The following is a 26,582-nucleotide window of genomic DNA, read 5'->3' as shown; positions in this document are numbered from 1 at the left end:
GGGAAAAGGCAGAATGATATGGGAGATCTTAGGCATTGCAATTCATCTGAAGCAGTGTGTGATTAATTGCTTATTTTTCAGGAAGACTCGAATGACATCTTTCTGTTTCTCACAGAAAGCTCAGTTTAGGGAGCTCTCTGACAGGGACATCTCAGTATTAAGGCTGAGGCACTTGATAAATATTTGTTGATTTAATTTACTCATGATCCTTTCCTCCAGAAGTGTTTATATTGCTTATTGTATTTGAAGATGTGCTATCTCACCTCTGGTAGTTTAAACTATATCCTTAGAGCACAAAATGAGCTGCTGTTCCTGACCCAACAGAATGTTTAATAAGATTCTTATTTCAAAAAAGGTCCATGCAAATAAAACTGTGTATTTCTTATTTGGACGATGGCATCAGAGTATTCCTATCGTTGGGGAACTTTAACGTTTTTTCAAAGCTTGGCAACGGGGTTGGAATCAGAAAGATTTTCTTTCATCTTGTGTCTTGTTATGTGATGTTGCTATTGGACTTGGCTACTCTGCTGTAGGCAGCCCTGTGGGTGATACCTACAAGTATCATTTTATAAATTCATCCACCTGTTGGATGTAGATGACCCTGGACATATCAGATTGTGATTAATTAGAAATCTAATTAAAGAGAGGCAGTGATGAAATTACTTAGCAGCTCCTGCAGTTTTATTGACAAAATTTACTTGGAGAGAGGGGGAGACATTTTCTGGGGGTACCACCTTTGCCGCCAGTGACCCTGTGTTTCTCCCTGAGTTTCTTTTTCTTTTCTCACCGTTTTCAGCATCACAGGTTTTTATTTACACACATTGCTTACCTGTGCTGTTACTCATTCTTCACACCACTGAGGAAATTGCAGATGCTGCTGTACTGTGCTAGGTAAATTGACCTCAGATTTGTTACCAGTGAATTGAATGAAATGTTCAGAGGTGGAGCTGAATGAACGAGGAGTTTTTGTGGAGAAATTGGCAGTGAGAATGATTTAAATTCTGTGATAGCTCCTCGTTTTTTGGGATCCTTATTTTGGGACCCCAGACTATTTTTAAGCCATTGAGTGCATCATTATTTTAGGCTGAGCAAGAATCTTGATGACAGCGTTTCAATGGCTGAGGCGTAGTGGGAGTTCCTTGCAGCTTGAGTTGGTGGGAGCTGGAGAGTTTCTAGAGAACTAGGTTTGGTTGTCTTTGGGGTGGGGTTATGGTGAAGTTAGTCTTGGAGAGTGAGTAGCTGTCTGATGCTTCTTTTCCTTTTTAACCAGCAAGAACCCAAACCGAATCCCCAAGCTCTGAATGCCTGGCTGTTCCTCTGAGCCTTTCTTTGCTTGAACTTGACAATAGTAGGGTAGTAACAGAAAACAGCATGTTAAAGTTTTAAAAATAAAATAGATCTCAGCTCTTTTCCTTCCCGTTAGCAAGGGGTACATTTATTTAGGTTTTTCCTTCTAGATTGAGGCACTGTCTCATTTAAGTTCTTGGTGAAGCCGTGCATTTCTGCAAACCATAAGTATAAACTCTAGAACAGGGGTGTCCAATCTTTTGGCTTCCTTGGGCCACACTGGAAGAAGAAGAATTGTCTTGAGCCACACATAAAATACACTAACGATAGCCGATGGGCTAAAAAAAAAAAAAAAAAAAACTCATAAAGTTTTAAGAAAGCTTACAAACTTGTAAGTTTTCAGCCACATTAAAAGCCATCCTGGGCTGCATGCAGCCCCTGGGGCCGTGGGTTGGACAAGCTTGCTGTGGAAGGTAAAAATCAGTTGGTTTTATGTTTTTGTTTTAAACATGCTGGTTGTATGCTTTTGGAAGAGTTGGAGAACACTGAGGGTAATGGGATCTTGATGGGGCTGGAATCTGTGGGAAGATGGTGTCTGGGTAGGCTGTTTTTAGGAAGGGGCACTCTCTTCCTTTTGATTCAGGGATTTTTCCTTTCTTTTCGGGTGGTTCTGAAAACACAGCGATGGATCCAGCCATTCAGACACCATGGAGGAAGGAAGAGTGGCTGTTGCCATTGCTTCCCAAATTTTCGGGGAACCAGTTTTTGGTGCCTCTTCCTTGCTCTACTGGGGCTTCTCTGCATGTCAGTTTCTTCAACTGCGAAGTGGAAGGACAGCGATACTTTTCTTACAGGACTTTTGCGGGGTTGGATGAAATACGTAAAACACTTGGTCTAGTACCTGGCACATGGAAAAGCCTTGATAAATGTTCACTGTTGTTATTTTTGTTATTACTAATACACTAGTCCATGTATGTATAGTGTCCTCCTATACACACCAAGAGAATATGGAAAGGACTCAGCAATGATTAGGTAGTCCAAAGTCATACCAGATTGGAAACCAAGCTTCCCAGGCCCTGGGACTTTTCTGCTAGAGACACTTCATGGTTCTGACCAACTACAAAGGGTTAATATGCAGTTGCCAAATACCTGTTGGTAAAAGGTGGATGTTGGGGAGGAGTGGATTGGGGAACAGAATTAGAAGGTCCAGTCCCAGAATGGGTACCTTCCCATCAAGTTGAACAAGTCAAAGCAGGTTATGTTGAAACAACTGAGAGAAAGTAAAGCAAACACCGTTGCTGCAGAATATCATGGTACAAATTGGACATCTTTGGGAGTAAGCAGAGTAAGGCAAAATCCAGTGAGGGACACTTCATGGGTAATGCCATTTCACAATTCTTGTTAAATTGCATTGCTGATCTTCCTTGGAATGTCTGTCCATTCCCCCAAGTAGACTGTGATCTCAAGGCAAGGCTGGGTCTTATTCATCCTGGTTTTCCTGGAGCAGTAAATACTGGTGCTGGGACTGGGCTTATAAGCATACTAATGGAAAGTAAAATATTTGGGTTGGCTTTTTAAAAAGACAGTGGATTTGGATCAGTGGAGAGGAAGGTAGAGGGAATTTCAGGTGGGCAGGGTGCTAACAACAGCCCATCCTTACAGGGCACCAACTACGTTCTAGGCTCTGTTCCAACCACTTTACACAGATTAATTCATTTAAATTCCACAACCAGCCCAAGAGGAAGGTGCCATTATTATTCTCATACATGTGAGGAAACTGAGGCGTGGGGAGATCAAACAACTTGCCTAAAGTTATGTAGCTTTGAGTGGCTTAGCTGAGATTTGAACCCTGTGGGTATAAACACCACAGACGGGAAATTTGTGTGGTGTACCCAGGTTCATGTGCTTGTCAGAAACGGAAGCCATTTGTAGAGAATCACGAATGATGAGGTTGGGGCAGGGTGTGATGGGAGCTGACAGGCAGGTCTAAATGCTGGGATTCATTTTCAGTCTCTGTGTTTATTGAGTAGGTAGACTGTATAGCTCTTGGATTTCTCAGATTTTTTCCTCTTTTCATTTAGAGACTCTTATCTGGTGTGTGTGTGCCCGCACACATACATAAACCCACGCGTATATACTCTTTCCCTGAATGTTCTTATTTGCTAAAGCTTAAGCTTGGCAAAGAGAGGAAACTGCACTGACCTTACTCTCCACCATATCTTCAGGCTGATCATACACAAGTTGCTTAATAAGCATTTGGTTAATCCATCTAAATCATTCTTATGGCCGCAACTCTCATTTTGTTGATGACTCTACTATCTATGTCTATTCACATCTACATTTTGTACTTTTGTTTGTCTCCCATCTGTCCTGGGATGGCTGATACCAGTGGAAGACAGCCTGAACTCTCCAATCAGTCCTGTTTCCTTTTTATGAAATACTTGGAGGTTGGAGGATCTTCCCTTAAAAAGTATTTTCCTTTCTACATCCAGCCAAAGGCTCTTGGTCCTTGTGCTTGCTACCTAGATCCCTATTGGAAAGAGTCTTGCCTGCAATTTGATTTTTTAAATAGCAGCAATAACAGAGTCTTCTCTGCTACATGAAGGCATGCATCTGCTGTATTTCCCAGACAAGTTCAAAAACCTTAACTAGCTTCTGCCCATGGTTATTGCTCTCAAGTGCCTTGTGTTGTTCCCATCCCTTCATTATCTGGATTAGATGTTTAACATTCGCCTCTGTGTGTTGTGTTGGATTTTCTCCTCTCCTCTTGCTCATTCAATTTCTTCCTTCTCTTAGCCAAGCACAGCTTGTTCTCCTACTTGCCTTATTCTGTTCTCTATTTAGACTGTGCGTGCCTGCCTTGCAGCCCTGGCAGGACCATTCCACCGCCTTCTCATTTGTCTTAAAGATACCTTTAGGAAATCTAATCCAGACAATCCTAGCCCAGTCCTGAAGATTAGGCTCCAGAAGATCTGTCAAGTGTGTTTTTTGCTGGCCTACACATGCTAATTTGCATGGTTGCCTGGGATCCCTTAAGAAGACAGTCATTGACTAAATGGCGTTACATGTTCCCAAGCTCTGCGCCAGTCTGGCAACTCTTCCTTTGCCTACGTGAATTTCTCCCAGTTCTTTTTGCTTTGCTTGCTGTTCATCTCCTGACCTCTCTCCGACAAACTTCCTGAAAGAAGAGCCTGCACTCAACACCTCTTTTTTCCACCTCTTCAATAATACTGAAATGACTGTCTCAGAAGCCGTTGATTATACCTAACCACCAAATCTGGTGATTTCCGTCTCACCACTTGATACCATTAATACTACATTTCTTCAGGACAACCTTCTACTTTCTTCTCTTCTGTATTATGGACACTTGGTTTCCCTCCTACCTCTCTGAGTGTCATTCTCTCTCTTTTGTGGCTGCTATCAGGCTCTTGCAATGTACGTACCATCTCCTGAAGTTCCATCCTCAGTTATCTTTCTAGTTGGTTCTTGGTGATCTCATTCAGTTCCTTGACTTTAGTTCTCACCTCCCCATGGCCTGCTCCCATCGTACACTGTGTTCCTCATCACCAGGATGTTTTACCAGTTTCTCACCATCCCATCCTCTGTTCCCTTCCTACATAGACAGACCCACTCGCTCGCTCAGTAAGCCACTAGGTGCTAGTTTTGGCTTCCTCATTTTATGCAAGAAACTACCACCTTCCCTACCCTTCTAGGCAAGAAAGCTGAGTCATCGTAAATTCTTTTCTGCCTCCCCCGCCATCCCATCAGTTGCCAATTTCTCCAAGTGGTGCCTCTAGGATGACACTTGCATCCATGCCCATCTTTCTGTCCTCACTGACACCCATCATGGACTCTTGCTTGGACTATTGCAGTAGCCTCCTCACTGATTCCCTTGCCTCTGGTTTTCCTGGCTGTAATCCATTCTCCACAAAGGGTGGAATTCTTCCAAAGCATAGGTTGGATGATGTCATTCACCGGCTTACACTTTCACAGCATCCCAGTGTGCTCAGAATTAATGGCTGCTCCTGAACTTGGTATTCAGTCTTGGTATGCCAAGACCCCAGCCTGCCCGCTCATTTGTGTCTCCTTCTTGTCCCCTACTGAATCACTTCAATAGTGTTGTCTGGCCAAGCTGTTCAAGGCTCATTAAGGACAGGACCAGGTCTTCCTTCTTTTGCCTGAAACAGTGCCTTGCCCCTGGCAGGTCTTCAGTGAACATTTGTTGAATTGAATTAGACTAAAATGGCCAGGGATTATACCAATTCCTTCTGCACAGTGTAGACAACTGCTAATGGAACCTGTTTTCTGTAGAGCACTTCTTGTGTTCCCAGAACTATGTGAGTACTTTATGTGCATTATCTCATTAAATCCTCACGATCTCACTGTAACTCTACGAGGTAGCTGGTATTATCCCCATTTTACAAATGAAGACACGGATTCAGGAAGATTAGATTATTTTCCTGAGGTTCTGAAGGTAGAAACACATCTAAGACTTGGAGCAATATCTGGTTGCCTCTAGACCACTGTACTATCTACCCTGCCTCTAAGAGTCATGACTTTGCTAGGTTATGCAGGAGTTATGGACTTGTCTAATAATAAAGGTAAAAGAATTGGTTTTACTGAGAATCTACTCTTCCAGGTACTATTCTGAGTGCCTGACAAGCATTCTCATGTAGCCCCAGCAATAACTCATTATTTTACAGGTAAAGAAAATGATGATCATGATGCTTGGGTTACTTCTTAGGTTCACTCAGCTCACACCTGGCAGAGGGTGGTCAACTTTTCCAAGTTTTAACTTATTTATTTATTTATTTTGAGACAGAATCTCTTTCTGTTGCCCACGCTGAAGTACGGTGACACAATCTCAGCTTATTGCAACCTCTGCCTCCCAGGTTCAAGCGATTCTTGTGCCTCAGCCTCCCGTGTAGCTGGGATTACAGGTACCTGCCACCACGCCCAGCTAATTTTGTTTTTGTATTTTTAGTAGAGGCTGGGTTTCACCAAGTTGGCCAGGCCTGTCTTGAACTCCTGACCTCAAGTGATCCGCCAGCCTCGGCCTCCCAAAGTGTTGTGATTACAGATGTGAGCCACCACGCCTGGCTCAACTTTTAACTTTAGAACTGATATAAACATGCCTATTTTTTTGGGACTGACTGTAGCATACCCATTCAAAGTCCAGGCTTTGGAATCAGACAGACGTGGGCTGAACTCTGGGTTTCATCCCTTGCTTGTTGTGTGAATGAGACATTTCACTGCTTTCAGCCTCAATTCCCTCATCTATAAAGTGGAAGGTGTAAGGTCGCCTATCTGATAGGTTTGCCATGGGGACATGAAGCGTACTTAGTGTTGGTGCCATGAGCAGAGTGAGTGTTCATTTCATATTCGTTAATGTTATTTAGGTCCGAGGACGGGTATGGGGTGCTTTTGACTCTCTTTTTCTCCCTGCTTCCACCTTATAAAGACATCTTGCTGGTTTCTGCCCATTGAGAGAATCCAGCTCCATGTGGGGGGCCTGACAGATGTCCTAATATCTCCATCCAATTTTGCACTCTGAATGGAGTCTGTGATGTATCACTTCAACCTGCACTTTCTATAAAATGCTCTCCAGGCTTCTGGTAGGATCCAGTGCCAGTGGGAAGTGTGCATGTTCCCAGCCTAGATGTCACATGCTCCCACCCACCCTGGAAGCACTTGGGTATCCCCTGGATGGGTAAGTCTGTGTGTCATTGTGACATTCCTGTCTCAGAACCAATGCTGGGCATCTCTACTGCAGGTGCTGGAAAGCTTTTTCATGCCAGCATACATGCAGCACACTTCTCATTTTGGATTCCTTTATCCCACGGTGACCTTTAAACTGGCTGCCTGGGGGCACAGAAGTACTGACACACCATTCATTTATTTATTCATTTATTCATTCATTCATTCATTCACTCAACAAATATATTGTTCTAGTCCTTAAGGCACAATTCTGAGCAAGACAGGTAAGGTCTTTACTCTCAAGAAGCTAGCATTTTGTGGGGAGAAACAAAGGAGAAATAACTACTGTGCACATGTGAGGCAATTGCAGATGGTGGTCTGCAGAATCGGGATTGAGACTGCCTGGGGGTGGCCACTTTAAACTGGGTCCCCAAGGAAAGGTTCTCTGAGCTGAGCATGAGTATTTGTTCAAGAAGGTTGAGTTGCATCCCAAGGTGACACAGCTTTTAAGCCCACACTGAGCAGCTCTGAGGTCCTAGGGGCTGTTCGAGAACCTGGGATATAGCACTGACTATGAGACAAAAATCCCTGTCTTCATGGAGCTTACATGATGGGGGTAGATTCACATTCATTCATTGGTTCATTCATTAATTAATTCATTCAGCTATTTGAGAGCTTACTATGTGCCAAGCACTTTCTAGGCACTGGAGAAGTAACAGTGAATGCAAAGGAGCAAGCATCCCTGCCCACACAGAGTGCATTCTTCCAGAATGTCAATAAGGAGTCGGTTAGCAAAAATAAGTGGGAAGAGTATTCCAGAGAGAGGAAAAAAGGGCAAAGGCCCTGAGGCTGCCACTAACCTATGAGTGCTCAGTGAACAGAAGGCATGTTTGGGTAGGGGGAACTTAAGGATACACAAGGAACATGGTCTGAGTTGAGGCCATCAGGGCCTTTAGGTGTGGACTTTGCTCTAAATTGCACTGAGTAGGAAGCTTTTGCAGGATTTTGAATAGGGACGTGGAATATCTGGGTCTTATTTCACAAAGTGTGCCTCTGACCATTGTGTGGAGGGTGGATAGTGAGGGACAAGAGTTGGATCCAGGGAGGTAAGTGTGGTTATTGCAGTCATCCAGGTGAGAGGCAATGAAATTAACCTGCAAAGTGAGGCACTGGCTTAGAGGTGGGAACTGAATTAAAAATCATGGGAGTAGCCATTCTTTTATTAATAGCATGATATTTGATAAATGATTCTGGAGCTACATATTAATCATTTCAAAGCAAGTGCTCTAATTTAACTAGAGACCACTGCTGGTTGTGTGTGTGAGTGCGTATGTGTGTATGTATATGAGTATGTGTGGTGTGTGTCAGTATGTGTGTGTGTGGTATATATATAAATATATATATTATGTGTGTGTGGGGGGGGGCAGGGGGGTGCCCCAAAGCTGGACAGACTGACTGTCTTTAGGGGAATAGTGTTTTTGATATTTCCAGGTGTTCCTGATGGGCACCATTGTATATTTTATTTTATTTTTATTTTATTTTTGAGACGGAATTTCACTTTGTTGCCAGGCTGGAGTGCAGTGGTGCAATCTCGGCTCACGACAACCTCCGCCTCCCAGGTTCAAGCAATTCTCCTGCCTCAGCCTCCCGAGTAGCTAGGACTACAGGCGTGTGCCACCACACCCGGCCACCATTGTGTATTTTAAAGTGTGCTTATAAAATTAGTTCAGAGGCCAGATGCGGTGGCCCACGCCTGTAATCCCAGCACTTTGGGAGGCCGAGGCGGGTGAATCACAAGGTCAGGAGACCGAGACCATCCTTGCCAACATGGTGAAACCCCGTCTCTACTAAAAATACAAAAAAAATTACCTGGGTGTGGTGGCGCGTGCCTGTAGTCCCAACTACTCCGGAGGACGAGGCAGGAGAATTGCTTGAACCTGGGAGGTGGAGGTTGCAGTGAGCTGAGATAGCACCGTTGCACTCCAGCCTGGTGACAGAGCAAGACTCCATCTCTAAATAAATAAATAAATAAATAAAATAAGTTCACAAATTTCAGAATGCTCAATCTTAAAAGCCAGTATATTTTTGGAAACGGTATGCTGATGAGTTTTTTATTTTTTGCAGCATATTACATCTTGCAGTTGCATGTATTTTTAGTGCTGTTGGCCAGCACTAAAGGTGGTGCCCTCAGCTGAGCTAATTTTGAGTCCCCTCATTTTGGCATCAAGTATACCCATTCTTGGTTATCCCAAGAATATCTGGGATTTGTGATCTGTGTTATCTGTGGTTTGGTGGCGTATTTTGCAGGCATAGGGTCCTATTCCTAAGGGAATAAATGGATGGCTTGATGCTTAAGCATGAACTTAATCATCACAGTAGTGATTAGAGAGTATTCAACACATACACTTGCTTGTAGGAAGGAGTACACATTGTATTCTCTTTTGATATGCAATATTCTATTCATAGCCCTATTAAGTGATTTTTTTTAACAAACTTATATGGATTATTTACAGGCACATCATCGGGAAAACTGCATTTTATAATTTTCACTTAAATGTTGAGGTTACATGTAAAGCAATTTTTAGGTCACATCTAATACATTTTAAGAAAACATGTTTTCCTGTTAATAGTGGTAATGACCAACCCTGCTCTTTCTTCTGTGTCATATACCATTATCCCTATTAATACACTTGGGCTTCTATAATTATAAAGCAGATGTGTATATCAGGGAGAGAGATGTTGATTTCAGAGTAAGTTTTTCTAGAAAATAGAAGCTGGAAAAAAAGGAAAACCCAAACTTGGCTTCGTGCTCGAAGAGACAGCACTGCTGTGTGTGGGCGGGTGGCTGCGTGCACCCGCTGCTCAGAAGTGCCTTTTCTCTCCATGGGGATAACTGGCTGTGTATCCGAGATGTGGCCAGGAGTAGGCAAGCAACGTGTGGGCAGGCTGCATGTTCTTTTATTAGCATCTTCATTGTACTGCATCTTGTCGAGCCCAGAGCATGAACTGGCCTGGGTTTCTGATATCTACCCTGCTTCCCACCTGATTACTCCCCGAACCCTAAAGTGAAGGAGGGAGAGTTGCTCTTGTGGGGTGAGCTTTCCCTAGGGTGGCTGTGAACCAACCTGGCATGTGGATGTTCTTGGGTATCCAGAGCTGTCCTGGACTCAGGCTTGGAGTCAGCTTCTTAGCACTGAATGCAGCCAGTCATGGATGGAGGTCACCATATCTCACACGTTCTGTTCTCCCTTTCCTCCATGACCTTGCAGCTCTGAGCCTCTGTAGCACTTTTCTTGAGTGTGTCCAAGGCCATCTAGCCAAGAAGTAGCAGAATTGGGATTTGAAGCCATGACTCTTCGGTGACAGAGCCTCAGCTTTGAACTGGGGTTCTACTGCCCGGCACCCCTGCACAAATCATGGTAATGTGGTAGGAGAACATAGAGGTATAGGGCAAGCCCCTCCTTAGTGCCATTAATAATACCCATCTTATAGGATTGCGGGGAGGACTCAGTGAAGTAACCCGTGAAGCACTAAACACGTGCCTGACACAGAGTATGTGCTCAATAAATGAGCACTTGTACTGATGACAAAGGTCGTGGCATTAATTCTCTCTCCTAGATTGTTACTTCCTTGAGGACAGGAATTGTGGCTTCCTTAATAGCCTCTACAGCAGAGTTTCTCAAGTTGGCACTATTGACATTTTGGGCTGGATAATTCTTGTTGTGGGAGCTGTCCTGTGGATTGTAGGATGTTGAGCAGCATCTTTGGCCTCTACCCACTGCATATTAATAGCACCCCTAGTCATGAAAATAAAATGTCTAGACATTGCCAAATTGCCCCAGTTGAGAACCACTGGTCTGCAGGTATCTCTCATGGGGATCATAGGGCTTTTATATTCTCTTCTCTGTCTCTCTCTCTCTCCCTCTCTGGGTGTCTCTCTCTCTCTCTCACACACGCTCAGAGAAGGTCGTTAAAAAAAAATTTGTTGAAGTTTGAGAATTTTGAGAACAAAGGAAAAATTTTGGAAGACATTTTAATGAACAGATAGACTCTGTCCCATTCCATGGTCAACAGAACTTCATAATTAGATAGTTTGTTTACTGCAACTCTGCACCCCATTGCCCATCATTTTGGAGTTCCAACCAGTTAGAGGATTTTTCTTGCAAACTTTCCTTAAAGCAGTGATAGTATCAGCTCTTTAAATAATACTATGCTTGATGAAGTGGTACTTTTCGGGATAATTTGAGACCAGCAGACTTGTTGCTTGAAGAGGACAGGGCTATATTTGGTAATAATATATATGTGATAATATGTATGTAATATTATTATAATGTAATATACAATAATATTGGGTGTAACTGGTGGCTCTGAGGCCAGTCTTTGATCGAACCTCTCAAGCTATGATTTACATTATGGTCAATGTTAGCATAATGCAATTATCAGCAATCACTTGCTGTTGCTTTGAAAGTCAGAAGGATGGCTAATAAAAATCTTAGAAAAAGAAAACAGGCCGGGTGCTGTGGCTCACGCCTGTAATCCCAGCACTTTGGGAGGCTGAGGTGGGCGGATCACGAGGTCAGGAGATCGAGACCATCCTGGCCAACATGGTGAAACCCCATCTGTACTAGAATACCAAAAAAAAAAAAAAAAAAAAAAAATTAGCTGGGCGTGGTGGCGTGGGCCTGTAGTCCCAGCTACTCGGGAGCTGAGGCAGGGGAATTGCTTGAACCCAGGAAGTGGAGGTTGCAGTGAGCTGAGACTGTGCCACTGCACTCCAGCCTGGTGATGGAGTGAGACTCTGTCTCAAACAAAACAAAACAAAACAAAACAAAAAACAAAAAAAGAAAATCTTAGAAAAAGAAAATAAATTGTAATATTTCAGAATATTTGTTGGGGAGGATATATGTGCTCAAGAAATACATACTGAGAACTTAGCATTGATGCTAGAGATTGAATTGCCCCATGTCTACATGAAAAATGAATAGAATATAAACATTTTAAATTGAGCCATGTCTATCTGTATTATATTTCTTTTATAGAAATTCCTGGAAATGATATATTTTAACTGAATTATTAACACTGGGGACAATAGGCTTTAATCATTCAATCATTTAATCATTTAATACCTGTATGTTGTTTTGAAATTCATAGCCCACCACCATTAATTTCAAAATTGGGTTCTTACTCAAAGAGTGACGAAAAGGCACCAGTACCAAATGGTCTGGCCAAAATGCCACATGGAACTAAATGCTGGGGATGGTCATACAATGAGTTTTAAGTGGCTAGACCCTAAATCAGAAGCACTTTCTTCTAATTAGCACCATGGTTCTTAATCCTGTCTGTACATTACAATCACTCAGTGGCTTAATACAAATGTTGCTTCCCGGGGCCACACTCCACATCTTTCTGACTCTCTGATTTAATTGGTCTGAATGGGGCCTATACATCAGGTGTTTTTTAAAAGGTCTCCAAGTGATTCTAATGTGTACCTGCATTGAGGACCAGGGAAGGTGTAGGAAGCCTGATAATCTTTTTTTTTTTTTTCTTTATTATTATTATTATTATTATTATTATTATTATACTTTAGGTTTTATGGTACATGTGCGCAACGTGCAGGTAAGTTACATAAGTATACATGTGCCATGCTGGTGCGCTGCACCCACTAACTCGTCATCTGGCATTAGGTATATCTCCCAGTGCTATCCCTCCCCCCTCCCCCCACCCCACAACAGTTCCCGAAGTGTGATGTTCCCCTTCCTGTGTCCATGTGTTCTCATTGTTCAATTCCCACCTATGAGTGAGAATATGCGGTGTTTGGTTTTTTGTTCTTGCGATAGTTTACTGAGAATGATGATTATGAGTTCATGTCCTTTGTAGGGACATGGATGAAATTGGAAGCCTGATAATCTTTACTCTCCAGCCTCATCCTCCAATCCCATGATTGTTTATGGGATTGTTGCTACACACCCAGCTTAGTCATAGCATTCTTACTCTAGCTTTTTTTTTTAGATGCAATTTTTATTTATTCTTGAAGAAAAAGATTTCTTTAGCACCTTTAGTCTGAAGAGCTCTTAATTGCTGTACTTAGAACTTCTAAACAGTGAGCATTTGTCAAACATAGACTAGCAGAATGAAGGGGTTGGACCTCGGGTGAGGAGGGCTGTCGCATGGTCTCCTTTGAGTGCCGGCAGGGTGGGGGCTGCACATCTCCTCGCTTCTGGGCCCATTGATAAGTGACCTAAAAGTGCCTTTCGTTTTTTTTTTGGTGGGGGGTGAAAAAGCAATCTGTTTTGTACCCACAGCAGTGCACTTCAAACAGGAAGCTCCACTGGGGCCAGCCTTCTATGTGTCATTAAGTTTTTCACGCCACATCCTACCTATCATCATGCACCCATGTCATCGTTCTTTTAAAGGGTGCCAGTTTTTTGCTTAAGCACAAGGAGCTGTGACCTGTGTTGTCATCCCTGATGCATGTCACGCATGTGACTTCGTGACATGTGGGTGACTTTTGATCTCTGAAGGACCAGGGACCCAGTCTGTGGATCATCACTCTCTCCGTGGGTGGTTTGGGTCTTGTTCTCTATCCCACCCAGCCAGGTGCAATTAAGACTAAAGGAAATAGCAAAGGAATTTTGCTCAAGGCCATGCCAAGCATTTCATCTTATATGAAAAGGAAAAGAGAGAGCGTGAGTGTGTGTGTGTTGGCTAGATGTAGGTAGAAAACAGGCTGGTGAGAAGCGTAGAACTTGGTTAAAATTTCTAGCCAAAAGTAAGATTTTTAAAAAGAGTTATTTCTGGATCCAATCCCTGTTGCCCATTTCTATGAATAATCACCATTTGTTTTAATGTGAATAATAGCGCAGAGCAAATTCAGCCCCCTGAGTTTTACCATTTTAAGCAATTGCTTTAGGCCCGTGAGGCATGTACTATTTATGAAGTTGCATGGGTAGTAATGGAAAAAACAACAATGACAGTAGTAACAGGTGACATTTATCGAACAACTTGCATTGTGCCAGGCACTGTGCTGAGGGCATTACATGCATTATTTCATTTAATCCTTCCAAGAACTCTTTGAAGTAGGTTGGTAATTATGCCCATTTTACAATTGAGGAAACTGAGGTTCGGAGATGTCAAATAACTAGTCAGTGGTGGGGTCAGATTTTTCTTTTTTTAAAATTTATTTGCTTTTTTTTTTGAGACGGAGCCTCGCTCTGTTGCCCAGGCTGGAGTGCTGTGGTGCCATCTTGGCTCACTGCAAGCTCCACCTCCCGGGTTCACGCCATTCTCCTGCCTCAGCCTCCCGAGTAGCTGGGACTACAGGCGCCCGCCACCACGCCCGGCTAATTTTTTGTATTTTTAGTAGAGACGGGGTTTCACCGTGTTAGCCAGGATGGTCTCGATCTCCTGACCTCGTGATCCGCTCGCCTCGGCCTCCCAAAGTGCTGGGATTACAGGCGTGAGCCACTGCGCCCGGCCTATTTGTTTTTTTTTTTTTTTTTAAGAGACAAGGTCTTGCTATGTTACCCAGACTGGAGTGCAGTGGTACAATCATAGCTCACCGTAGCCTTGAACTCCTGGGCTCAAGCGATCCTCCCACCCCAGCCTCCCACGTAGCTGGGACTAGAGGCATGAGCCACTATGCCCGACTCATTTTTAAACATTTTTTATAGAGATGGCTGGGTGTGGTACCTGTAATCCCAGCACTTTGGGAGGCTGAGGTGGGTGGATTGCTTGAGCCCAGGAGTTCGAGACCAGCCTGGGCAACATGGAGAAACCCCGTGTCTACAAAAAATAAAAAAATCAGCTGGGTGTGGTGGTGCGTGCCTATAGTTCCAGTCACTGGGGAGGCTGAGGTAGGAGAATCACTTGAGTCTGGGAAGTCGAGGCTGCAGTGACCTGGGACCACCGCACTCCAGCCTGGGCATCGGAGTGAGAATGTCTTTCAAAAAATAATTTATTTATTTATTTATTTTTAAAATAGAGACAGGGTATTGCTGTGTTGCCCAGGCCCGTCTTGAACTTCTGGCCTCAAGTGATCCTTCTGCCTCAGCCTCCCAAAGTGTTGAGATTATAGGCATGTGCCACTGTGCCCAGCCTGAGATTTTGAACAGAGGAGCATGACTCTGGGCGTTGACTCATTTGGCTATGAGTGTGGAAAGCTGTCACTGGAGTACAGCAAGTCAGCACTAGCAAGCCAGCCCTTGTCATTGCCAGGAGCTGCGGGGAGAGAGGTGTTTTGCATGGCTGCAGGGAACTGACCTCTTTTAGTCGGGGAAGTAGTTTGGGGCAGCAGAAAGCAGAACTTGCACCTGCTGGTAAGATCTGAGTGGTCACTGACAACCAGCTCCACAACCCCGTTACCAGGGCAACAAAGATGGGCCCGGGGGTAGTGGTGGGCTCTGCCACATCTCTCTGTGCATAAGAACCTTTGGCCACTGTTGCTCTGGCCTTGTCTTTCACCAATCCCAGTGTTCATATCCAGGGTACCAACCACTGAGGGCAGCTGTCCTGGAATCTCTCTCTCATCTCTGCCCATAATTAACTGCTTCTGGGCACAGTGCATGAGTTACATAGATGAGTGTGGGTAAGTTTGCCCTTTCTGTGGGGGGGAGCATCCTTTTGGTCCACTCTCAGGAGGGCATCCTATGTTATTTTTGTGATATTTTCCTAAGAGTTGTATAGCAAGTGCATCAAGCCAACTTGTCTACCCCAGCTCCCTCTTGAGACCAGCAGAAATCATTTATCAACTGGCAGTTTATGTAACCTGTCTGGGCCTCAATTTCCTCATACAAAATCAGGATAATAAATCGTATCTGCCTCATAGAGTTGCTGTGGGGACTAAAGGGTTCAAATGTATCCGTCAGTGAAGGAAAAAAGAAAAAAAAACAAAAACAAAGAGTTCAAATATACCTAGCATTCAAACAGAACCAGGTATGTAGCCAGTGCCCAATAGGTGTATGAGTTTCCGATGGCCACTGTAACAAATGACCACAAACTTAGTGGCTTAAAACAACACACATTTATTATTTTACAGTTCTGGAGGTCAGAAGTCTAAGATGATGCCAGGTGTGGTGGCTCAAGCCTGTAATCCCAGCACTTTGGGAGGCTGAGATGGCAGGGTCACTTGAGGTCAGGAGTTCCAGACCAGCCTAGCCAACGTGGTGAAACCCCATCTCTACTAAAAATATAAAAATTAGTCAGACACGGTCAAGAGCACCTGTAATCCCAGCTACTCAGGAGGCTGAGGCAGGAGAATTGCTTGAACCCAGGAGGTGGAGGTTGCAGTCAGACGAGGTTGCACCACTGCACTCCAGCCTGGGCAGCAGAACGCGACCCTGTTTCCAAGAAAAAAAAAAAAACGTCCGGGATGAGTTTTACTGGGCTGAGATCAGTGTAGACAAGGCTGCACTCTCTCTGGAGGCTCTAGGGCAGAATCTGTTTCCTTGCCTTTTCCAGCTTCTAGAGGTTGCCTGCATTCCTTGGCTTGTGGCCCCTTCCTCCGTGTTCAAAGCCATTGGTGTAACATCTTCAGGTCTCTGTGACTCCGATCCTTGCTTCCATCTTATAAGGATCCTTGTGATTTCATTGTACCCATCCAGATATCCCAGGAGAATCTTTCCATCCCAAGATCCATAACTTAAATCCCATCTGCAAAGTCCCTTTTGCCATGTGTGGTAATATATTCACAGCTTCCAGAGATTAGGACATGGGCATCTTTGGGAAATGGAAGGGGGCATTATTTGACCTAACATCAAGAGCATGAGATGTTTTTGTAAAATGAAACAAATGTTGCAGCTTCCTAATGCAGCTTCTTAGGCCCACCTGCAGGCCCCCTTGACGTTGGTTTTTCTCTACCTAGGTCTGTTGTGTCGGGTCTGGACTCCCCTGCCAAGACTAGCTCCATGGAAAAGAAACTTCTCATCAAAAGCAAAGAGCTACAAGACTCTCAGGACAAGTGTCACAAGGTATTTATTTCCGCAGCCGGCCTCCTTCCTTGCTCCAGGATCCTCCCGTCCGTATATGCCAAGGGATCTGCCCAGGGCCACTGCTGGCTCTGAGCCGCCTGATCCGTAGAGAGCGAGGCGCTCCTGCCCTCGCTGAAGTCGCGCCTCCAGCAGCTCAGAGGGAGATGAATTCGGGCCTTGCCGTTGCTGTAAATCCTTTAAATCTAAACCAGAGGAGGCCCTGGATTTAAACAGTCCGTTTCTCAGCATGACCCAGCCAGATGTCTGCTTCTTCCGGCAGGTGGCCTGGGTCCTCACCTGTGGCTGAGATACATCCCATCTGCTTTGAGTGATGCGAAGTCTCTCTTCGTAGTCTTTTAAAACTCCTGCTTATGTCACTGCGGCCACTGTGTTGATTACGCTCAACGTCTCTTAACATTCACTGTTCCTGCCCAGAGGCAACGCTCTGGAAACTAATAAGTCACTGCTTGCCTGGGACTCCTAAGAGTGCAGACGAATAAATATCTCCTTGCCCTGTCCTGGATTTGTCCTCTAGATCTTTGCAAGGAGATGGGGGGGGATCAAGATGGATTTGGGATAAAATTAAAGTGACGTCTGCAAAAACAAAACAAAAAAGCAAACAGGTGAAAAATGATGATTGTGGCTTCCTTGCTAACTGGGTTAGAGAAGTGATCAAGTGTGAACCGGGACTTGAATGAGAGGAGTGACTTAGCATTTGGTGACTGTCCTTAACGAAGAACTGTGCGCTCCTGGGCGAAGAAACAATGGTATTTCCATCGCAACTTAACTTTTGGCGAATTAGCCTTAGCCCAGACCACCACGTGGTTTCGGAGGCTACTTGAGATGTGATTGCTCCTAATGAACCTCCACGGGCCTTTTTAACCTGTCGATGTGTTTATTTCAGATGGAGCAGGAAATGACCCGGTTACATCGGAGAGTGTCAGAGGTGGAGGCTGTGCTTAGTCAGAAGGAGGTGGAGCTGAAGGCCTCTGAGACTCAGAGATCCCTCCTGGAGCAGGACCTTGCTACCTACATCACAGAATGCAGTGTGAGCCTTCCCTGAAGCCCCCTTCCCTTGGAGGTGGCACTTCCTGTTGTGTGTGTCTCGTCGTGTTTCGTGATGGCTCCATGAGGCACATCACAGCCAATGGCAGAGAGTGGAGAGAGGGAGAGCACAAAAGCAAGATCTGTGTTTTGCAGAGTAGTGAGAGCCAGGTGTAAGGTCCCCAAGAAATGATATTGGACTCATTTCCAGCAGAAAGTGCAGGTAGACAGTTGGTACCACGGAGTCTGGAGATGGGAGTAATGCATCTTTGCCGCAAGTTGCAAAAGATCTTAACATCTCCCATTCCAGCCTCTCTGGTCTGCGTTGTGTCTGACATGAGCAGCCTTGAGAACCAGACTCCCAGCTATGTACAAGAAAACTTACTTTCAATCTTCCTGACATCAAATTTTCCATTGGCCACACCAGTGTAGTGACAAGAAAATAGCCTTGAAAACCCAGACCCTCTGTCATTATTTACCATGTGACTTTCGTTTTTTCTTTCCTTCACAAGAGTAGACTGTCTTCTTCTCCATTGTCTTGTTAAAGTTTTCATTCAGGTGTTTTTTTAATGTGCCCAATTAAACAGTCTTAAGAAGTTGAATCACACATTTCTAAAGTTTTTTTCACAAGGGAGAGGAAATCTATAGAACGTGGCTGATTAAGAATAACTGCTATGTTTCCATTCCAGACTTGGCTGCCTTTCAGTGGTGGGTGAAGTTATTCAGCTATGTATTTCAGATATAGATTTCAGTGCCATTGAAGCATTAAGGGATTCTTATGGATGAAAGGTGTCCAGGAAAAATAAGCCAGGAGGTAGAAATAGACCACTTGGAGTCTTAAATGACAACTGGGCAGAGGATATGAAGTCATTGCTACTTTGAAAGAGGCATATGTACTTTAGGGCCCACAGATAACTGTAGAAAACACTTTGTAGCCATCCACATGGTGGCTGTAATAGCTACTGGGTCTTAATAGGTTTTAGTCCTGAACATGCAAGTAAGTATCTCCTAGGACAGGTAGATGGTGGCAGGAGACAGGCTGATGCAGTTTCTGGCTGGATCCCTAAGGTCACCAGGTTGAGATGATGTTTCTTGAACCAAGAGGTTTTACAGGATGGAAACCGGAATCGGCAACCAACTGGAAGTTGTGAACTGTGGTCCGTCACTCGAAACCGTCCTGGTGTCTGCGAAGCAGCTTGCAGCTCTCTTAATGGGTCTTTTCAAACAAAGCAGGATCCACAGGGCATCCCTATTAAAATTTTTGCTTTCTGCAGAGCTTAAAGCGAAGTTTGGAGCAAGCACGGATGGAGGTGTCCCAGGAGGATGACAAAGCACTGCAGCTTCTCCATGATATCAGAGAGCAGAGCCGGAAGCTCCAAGAAATCAAAGAGCAGGTAGGCCTGCTTGCCTGGGAGCACAGCAGCATCTCGGCTCGCTTGGACCTCTAATTTCAGGAGAGGCATGTTTGAGAGAGAAGTAGGAAGAAAGGGAGAGAGAGAAAGGGTGGGGGCAGAGTGGAAGAGAGACAGGTATGTAGGTCATTCAGAAACTTTAGATTTCTCATAATTTATATACATCATAGAATGCTTGTTCCAGCTCCTTTTGAAGCTGATACCCCATAATGTCTGCTTTTAAAAATAAAGATGTAGATTTAGAGCAAGAGTGGGCAAACTTCAGCCTGTAAGGCAAAGCTGGTCCAACACCTATTTTCTATGGCCCACAAGCTAAGAATGGGGTTATGTTTTTAAACAGTTGGAAAAAAAAAATCAAAAGAAAAACAATATTTCATGACATTTGAAATTTATATGAAATTCAAATTTCAGTCTCCATAAATAAAGTTTTTTTTTGGAACACAGCCATGCTTGGTAATTTGCATATCGGCCCTGGCTGCTTTCGGGCTACAAAGTCAGAGGTGAGTGGTTGTTACAGAGACCATGTGGCCTGCAAAGCTGAAACTACTTACTATCTGGCTTTTTACAGCAAAAGTTTGCCAATCCCTGCTTTAGATGGTTAAAAACTATGAAATGTTTTAATAGCTTCTCAGATGCACTTTAAGTTTTTGAGTGAAGCCAGGCTAATTCATAGTTTTACTTACATAAAGAAATATTCTAGAAGAGAAGTTTGAACCATTCTGGTCAAGGTCAAGTCAGGATTAACACTGCCTATCTGAGTGCAGAAAGCTGTCCCCTGTGTTTTCAGAAAGGAGAATCGAGACCTTTAAAAAGCCCACTCTTTTTTTTTTTTCTTTCTAAATGGGTTTTCTTTCTAAATGGCTCATTTTTGTGTTGCCTCATTGTTTCCTTTTTAGCATGGATTTTTGTGTCTTTTGAAAAACTGTAAATAGAGACTTTAATGAAGAGATGGCAATGAGCAATTGGAGAGCTGAACTATCAGCTGCCAGGCAACTCTCATTCACTTCAGAAAATCTAATGGAAACATTGATAGAAATGAACATTTCTGTCTCTGGGTAGCACAAACTTAGCCATCTGGCTGGAGCTAATGCAAGAAACTTCTGCAAATAACTCTATCCATTAATTACTCTTTAAAAAAAGAATTACTGTCTTTGGAGTTTTGTTGGCATAATATATTTATCATCTGAATATTTTAAAGTTGTGATCAGTTAATATTCTGTTGCTTGATAAAGACATTATAAATAGATGTGCATAGGAAGGAAACCCTGTAAAGGATTATCAGATCTCTGAATAATGCAGTCTTAGAGGTTTTGAAGGCTGCACATCGGCTTTGAGGAATCTGCTTTGACAGTTGACTCATGCTCCTTTTATCAACATAGTTTTTCATCCTAAAAGTTTCAAGAGGTAGGAATCATTTTCTCCCATTCGTTTAACATACCTGGAAATTTACTTTTGGTGACATCCTGGGGAAATGAAAGCTGTGTTTGGCCACCAGAGGGAGCAGCTGGTGTCCATAGATTCCTTAGAAACCGAATTATCAGGACGTTTTGAAAAGGTGTATGTTGGTGGCCGAGTTCAAAGACATGTCTTTTATGATTCATACCACAGTTGGCATGCATGTGGAGTCTTAGATTTAATGACTGCTAAAAGTTCCATTGTGGGGAAGAAACGTGGTTTCAGATTTGATTTTTCATCGGAACAAGGATTTATTTTATGACTTTTGGTAAGTTTTGTGAGAGCAGGATGTTTGCAGACCGGGAGAAAGCTTTTAATGCTTGCAGCAAACTTTCAGTATTTGGTTTGTGGCATATTGATTTTTTCTAGACTTGGGATTTATTCCCTGATCTTTCTCTTAAAAATCTAACTTTCTATATGGCTCTTTTATTTTTTTGAGATGGAGTCTCGCTCTGTCACCCAGGCTGGAGTGCAGTGGTGCAGTTTCGGCTCACTGCAGCCTCCACCTCCTGGGTTCAAGTGATTCTCCTGCCTCAGCCTCCTGAGTAGCTGGGACTACAGGTGCAGGTCACCACGCCCGGCTAATTTTTGTATTTTTAGTAGAGACAGTGTTTCACCATGTTTGTCAGACTGGTCGCGAACTCCTGACCTCGTGATCTGCCCGCCTCAGCCTTCCAAAGTGCTGAGATTATAGGCGTGAGCCACTGCACCTGGCTGGCTCTTCATTTTTTTTAAAAAATATTTTACTTCCACCTAGCTACCCCCTCTAGAATATTTAGATTTGGTTTAAAAGAAAAACACCTCAAAGACTCATGTGAAATTTGATTCCTAGATCATTACTAGCAATTGCAGCTTCTTCCTTGCTCCCCTACTCAGGAAGGGAGACAAAAGTGTGGGTAACACAGAAGTCACTTGTGTTCCATGGTTTTTGAGTGAATTGGATCATACCTGATCCTTCCTCCCCACAAAATTCTGAAGCTCCATTCAGAAGACTTGCGTTAGGTGGGCCTTGAAACCTGTCTGCAGTTTCCCGTCCTGACCTGACTCACACCTACCAGTCTTTCATTCCATCCTGAGATACCACAGCTCTCTCTCAGCTGATCTTGCAAACAGACCCGAAGATCACCTCTCAGGTTTTTCCTGAAGCAGGGATTTGGTTAGCTGCTAGATTTATAGGATTTCCTTGAAGTGTCCAGCACAATATCAAAGGATCCACAAATTAGTTAGAATTTTCTTTTGATGCTTATAGCAGACTGGGTGCCCTGAGAGCTTGGAGAGCTGACAGAGTGGTTGCCTGGTTCCTGCCTTCCTCCCTCTTATGTGCTGACAGCTCAGGGAAGAGAGATGTTGGGGGGAAGGAACAGACACTCTGTCCTCGCTCTTGACAAAACACAAATATTACATTCCCTTCTCGCCGACATAAATTCAAGAAAGAAAAGTGAGCTTGAGGACAAAAGATGCTCAAGATTTGGTGTCGATGCCTGTAGCCAGAACTGGCTTTCCCATTGGCTCTAGCAGGCATGGTATCTAGGGACCACTTTACTTTTTGGGTCTCACAAATGTTTTAATTTTTTCATCAGAAGAAAAAAGTTGGGCTTAGGTCAAAGACACTGTTTTCATAGATGATGTTAATATTTTTGTATTTATAGGAGCACAACTGTAAAATGTAATTTTTAATTTTAATTTTTATGGAGGAAGGCAAGACAGGCTCAGTGCTCACAGCTATGAAAGCCATAATATGGCTCTGGTTGAGGGGGTCCAGAAAAACCGCTGTTCCATTTCACATACAGCTCATGTTCTGGCCTGTGAGTTAATTAATTAATTAATTTGAGATAGAGTCTTGCTCTGTCACCCAGACTGGAGGGCAGTGGCGTAATCTCAGCTCACTGCAACCTCTTCCTCCCAGGTTCAAGCAATTCTCCTGTCTCAGCCTTCCAAGTAGCTGGGATTACAGGTGCCCGCTACCACGCCTGGCTAATTTTTGTATATTTTGTAGAGATGGGGTTTCACTATGTTGGCCAGGCTGGTCTCGAACTCCTAACCTGAAGTGATCCGCCGCCTCGGGCTCCCAAAGTGCTGGGATTACAGGCGTGAACCACCGTGCCCGGCCTGCCCTGTGAGTTTAGATAATTGGGAGCAGGTTATAAAGACCTTTGGTTATATAATCCAGCATCGCCTGCTTAGTATGCATGACCCAGGAAACCTGTGTGCCCCATGATTCTGAGGATTGACCTTCAATAACAGTATGCTTTTGGGTGGGAGAGAGTGAAATGAGACCCGTGTTCCATTTTGGGCTGTTTTTTCCTTTCTCCTTTACAGATAATAGAGGGAGAGGTGTGCTTGCATGGAAACCATCCAATTTTCATAAGAGTAGCACATCCCCTTTAATATGCTCCGGGGGGGGGTCACCTGCTACAATGGGATAAAAGGTTTCCTTCATACCCTGTTATTCAAAAATTGCAATTTATCAGTTAAAAGAATATCCTTGCTCCATCGATTATTTCTTGGGAGAAATATTCAAATATTCCTCACCAATTATTTCTTGGGAGAATAGATCTCAGAGATGTTACTGAATATTGCGATTTTCAAAGACATTCTTGATTCAATTCCTTGTTCATTTCATTTTGTATCTCTCTTGTCCTCACCCCACAAGTCACCTTGGATTACATAAATGCTCATTCATAATCCTTATACTTAGCCTTGATTTTTGCTAACACAGAATATTTTTATACTTCATCCAAAAGTTTTCAAAATCACCGGCCATTTCTTCTGGTGAGCCCAGTTCTGAGAAACTTCAATGTAAATGCTTTGATTTTAGAAATGCATTTTGGAAAAGGTTGGGCTGTTTGGATCACTTAAAGGGTTTGCTCAAGGGAACAGGAGGGTTCTTTCCTTGGAATTTTTCTCACAAGTTATTTTGACCGAAGCCAGTGTTTTGTGACTCTTCCAGATTTCAGGGTGACTTGCATTGCAGGAGCGATGTTACGGTCATCATTCAGTTTTGGGCCCAGAAAAATTAATGGTGAGAAACTGACATGATGAGTTTCACCTTCCAGAATTCTTTCCACTGAGATTTTCAATTACCCTCTTGTGCTGTCTGAAAGGTTAATTTTAAAACTAGTACCATATCTAATTTGTGTTAGGAGCACATGATTTCTAAAGGACAAATCTATATAAATGATTACCCTTGGAGGAAAACTACACATAAGCAGTTTATCCTTGTTGTTTAAAGAACATCCCTTATGGCTCTCCTGTGTTAGGCCTTAAGGTTCTGTGTATATTGTATGGTGTGATTTGCATGTGTGTTCCCGGTGGTTTTGCTAATGACATATGCTCTACATTAAAACAGTGTTTTTTTTTTTTTTTTTTTGAGACAGAGTCTTGCTCTGTCACCCAGGCTGGAGTGCAGTGGCGCGATCTCGGCTCACTGCAACCTCCACCTCTGGGGTCCAAGTGATTCTTCTGCCTCAGCCTCCTGAGTAGCTGGGATTACAGGTGTCCACCACCAAGCCTGGCTAATTTTTGTATTTTTAGTAGAGATGTGATTTCACCGTGTTGGCCATGCTGGTCTCGAATTCCTGACCTCGTGATCCGCCTGCCTCAGCCTCCCAAAGTTCTGGGATTACAGGCATGAGCCACCACACCCGGCCAAAACAGTTTTAAGGTTTAATATTTTTTTCTCCCTTATCTTCACCCCACACTTCTCACCTTTGCCTACTTGGTGCCTCATTCTGGGTCCATCTTTCTACTCCCCTCGTCTCTAGGTCTGTAGGTCTTTTTTTTTTTTTTTTTTGAGACCGTGTCTTGCCCTGTCACCCAGGGTGGAGTGCAGTGGCATGATCTCGGCTCACTGCAACTTCTGCCTCCTGGGTTCAAGCGATTCTCCTGCCTCAGCCTCCCAAGTAGCTGGGACTATAGGCCCGCAACACCACACCCAGCTAATTTTTGTATTTTTAGTAGAGACAGTGTTTCACCATGTTGGCCAGGCTGGTCTTGAACTCCTGACCTCAGGTGATCCACCTGCCTTGGCCTCCCAAAGTGCTGGGATTACAGGCGTGAGCCACTGCACCCGGCCAGGTCTTTTCTTTGCCAATCTCTCTTCACTGTGCATCTTCCCTGTGTGGTTAACTCTTCCATCCTCACTACCTGTCTATTCTTTTCGGAGTTCTAAAGTTCTCTTTTATTCCATTGCCTGCTCTTTAGGAGTACCAGGCTCAAGTGGAAGAAATGAGGTTGATGATGAATCAGTTGGAAGAGGACCTTGTCTCAGCAAGAAGACGGAGTGATCTCTATGAATCTGAGCTGAGAGAGTCTCGGCTTGCTGCTGAAGAATTCAAGCGGAAAGCGACAGAATGTCAGCATAAACTGTTGAAGGTAGTCAGCCACCCTCCAAGAGGGTGCTTTTTGGGTAAAATCGTACGTGATCTTAGCAAGAAAAAGGAGAACCTAGTTTAATGAGAAACAACCTAGTTTGAGAAATAGTAGGATACCTTGGAAAACTCTTGGTCTTTATTTACAGAAGATAACATTATTCTTATTTACTATTATTATCTTGGTCACAGAGACCAAGAAAGTAGTCTACACGACTTTTAGGTTGTTGAGATTTCCCAATATGTTGTATCTTTTTAATTACAGGCTAAGGATCAAGGGAAGCCTGAAGTGGGAGAATATGTGAAACTGGAGAAGGTATACTTTCCATGATTGGTTTTGCTATTAATATTTTGGGTAGATAACTTTTTTCATGTTATTATCAGTGGCCCATCATTGATGAAGAGTGTTCTTCATCAATGAATAGAGACCTCTCTTTGAGGCTTATTTTGATAGTCCACCTTTGGATGACCACATTTGACTTTATGGCTCTAAAAGAGGTAAAAGACAGCTCATTTTTGTCATGCCTGCCCACAGCAACAAACCCAGACACTTAGTAAAACATACATGAAAATTGTTATTGTCTTAAAGGACTGAGCGACTTTCTCTTTTTGCCATTTGTATGTTGCTGGTCCTACATCCATCATCAACATGGAGCTTTGCACTGGGACAAAGTCTTCCCTGAGAGGCCACTGTTCTTCTTCTCCCTTAGTAGGTTCTGGAAACCCAAAGAAAAAGACCCCATAGAAACCTCAAGAGAATAGGACTGCAATAAATGTAGCAAGATGTTAATGCCGATTTGCCTTTTGCTTTATTTCCTGGGATTTTAATTATAGATCAATGCTGAGCAGCAGCTCAAAATTCAGGAGCTCCAAGAGAAACTGGAGAAGGTAAGCCCAAGGTGATTTTTCAGGAACTTACCCCCCCCCACCTCCTTTCCAAACATCTTTCTTTGCCTTGTCCCAGAGCACGAAAGATGAAAGAAACAGAATTAGTCACCCAGCGCTGAGGAAAATGAAGGGGGAGTGAGCGATTACCTGAAAATATCAGAGTTCTGAATATAGTTTTTCCTTTTGAGACATGTCAGCAGTGTTTATTTTTAAAAACCAAGCTGTGTGAGACTCTCAAGTAAAAGTTCTAATTATACTACGACAGAACCCAAGAGGCCTGCATCTCTTGCCTCAGGGGGCCTGGCACCTCATTTATGCACATTTGTAAGAGAAGCAGTTCCCCACCCAGACTGCTTTCCGCCAGCAGGAGGCCTGCCCTGCAGAATGGGGGAGGAGCCATGGGGTTGTCACGTGATTGGGAAGGGGCATGGGTTTGGTTTATAGCATCCTGCAAAGTTTGTGCT

General features: G+C 43.7%; 1 protein-coding gene across 8 annotated transcripts in view; it reads left to right on the top strand.

The window, feature by feature from the left end:
- Positions 1-26,582, top strand: part of CIT (citron rho-interacting serine/threonine kinase) — a 189,867-nt gene that overhangs the window by 73,325 nt on the left and 89,960 nt on the right. For all 8 annotated transcript variants that reach the window (XM_024256949.3, XM_024256948.3, XM_063712267.1 and 5 more), the window contains exons 11-16: positions 16,844-16,949; positions 17,854-17,997; positions 19,268-19,387; positions 25,064-25,234; positions 25,496-25,546; positions 26,065-26,118. In XM_024256949.3, the coding sequence (XP_024112717.2) occupies positions 16,844-16,949; positions 17,854-17,997; positions 19,268-19,387; positions 25,064-25,234; positions 25,496-25,546; positions 26,065-26,118 (646 nt within the window). The remainder of the gene's footprint in view (positions 1-16,843; positions 16,950-17,853; positions 17,998-19,267; positions 19,388-25,063; positions 25,235-25,495; positions 25,547-26,064; positions 26,119-26,582) is intronic.

The sequence above is a fragment of the Pongo abelii genome, chromosome 10, assembly GCF_028885655.2.
Source record: "Pongo abelii isolate AG06213 chromosome 10, NHGRI_mPonAbe1-v2.0_pri, whole genome shotgun sequence".
NCBI lineage: Eukaryota > Metazoa > Chordata > Mammalia > Primates > Hominidae > Pongo > Pongo abelii.
The sequence above is the reverse complement of the archived record's forward strand: the minus strand, read 5'-3'. Positions and strand labels throughout refer to the sequence as shown.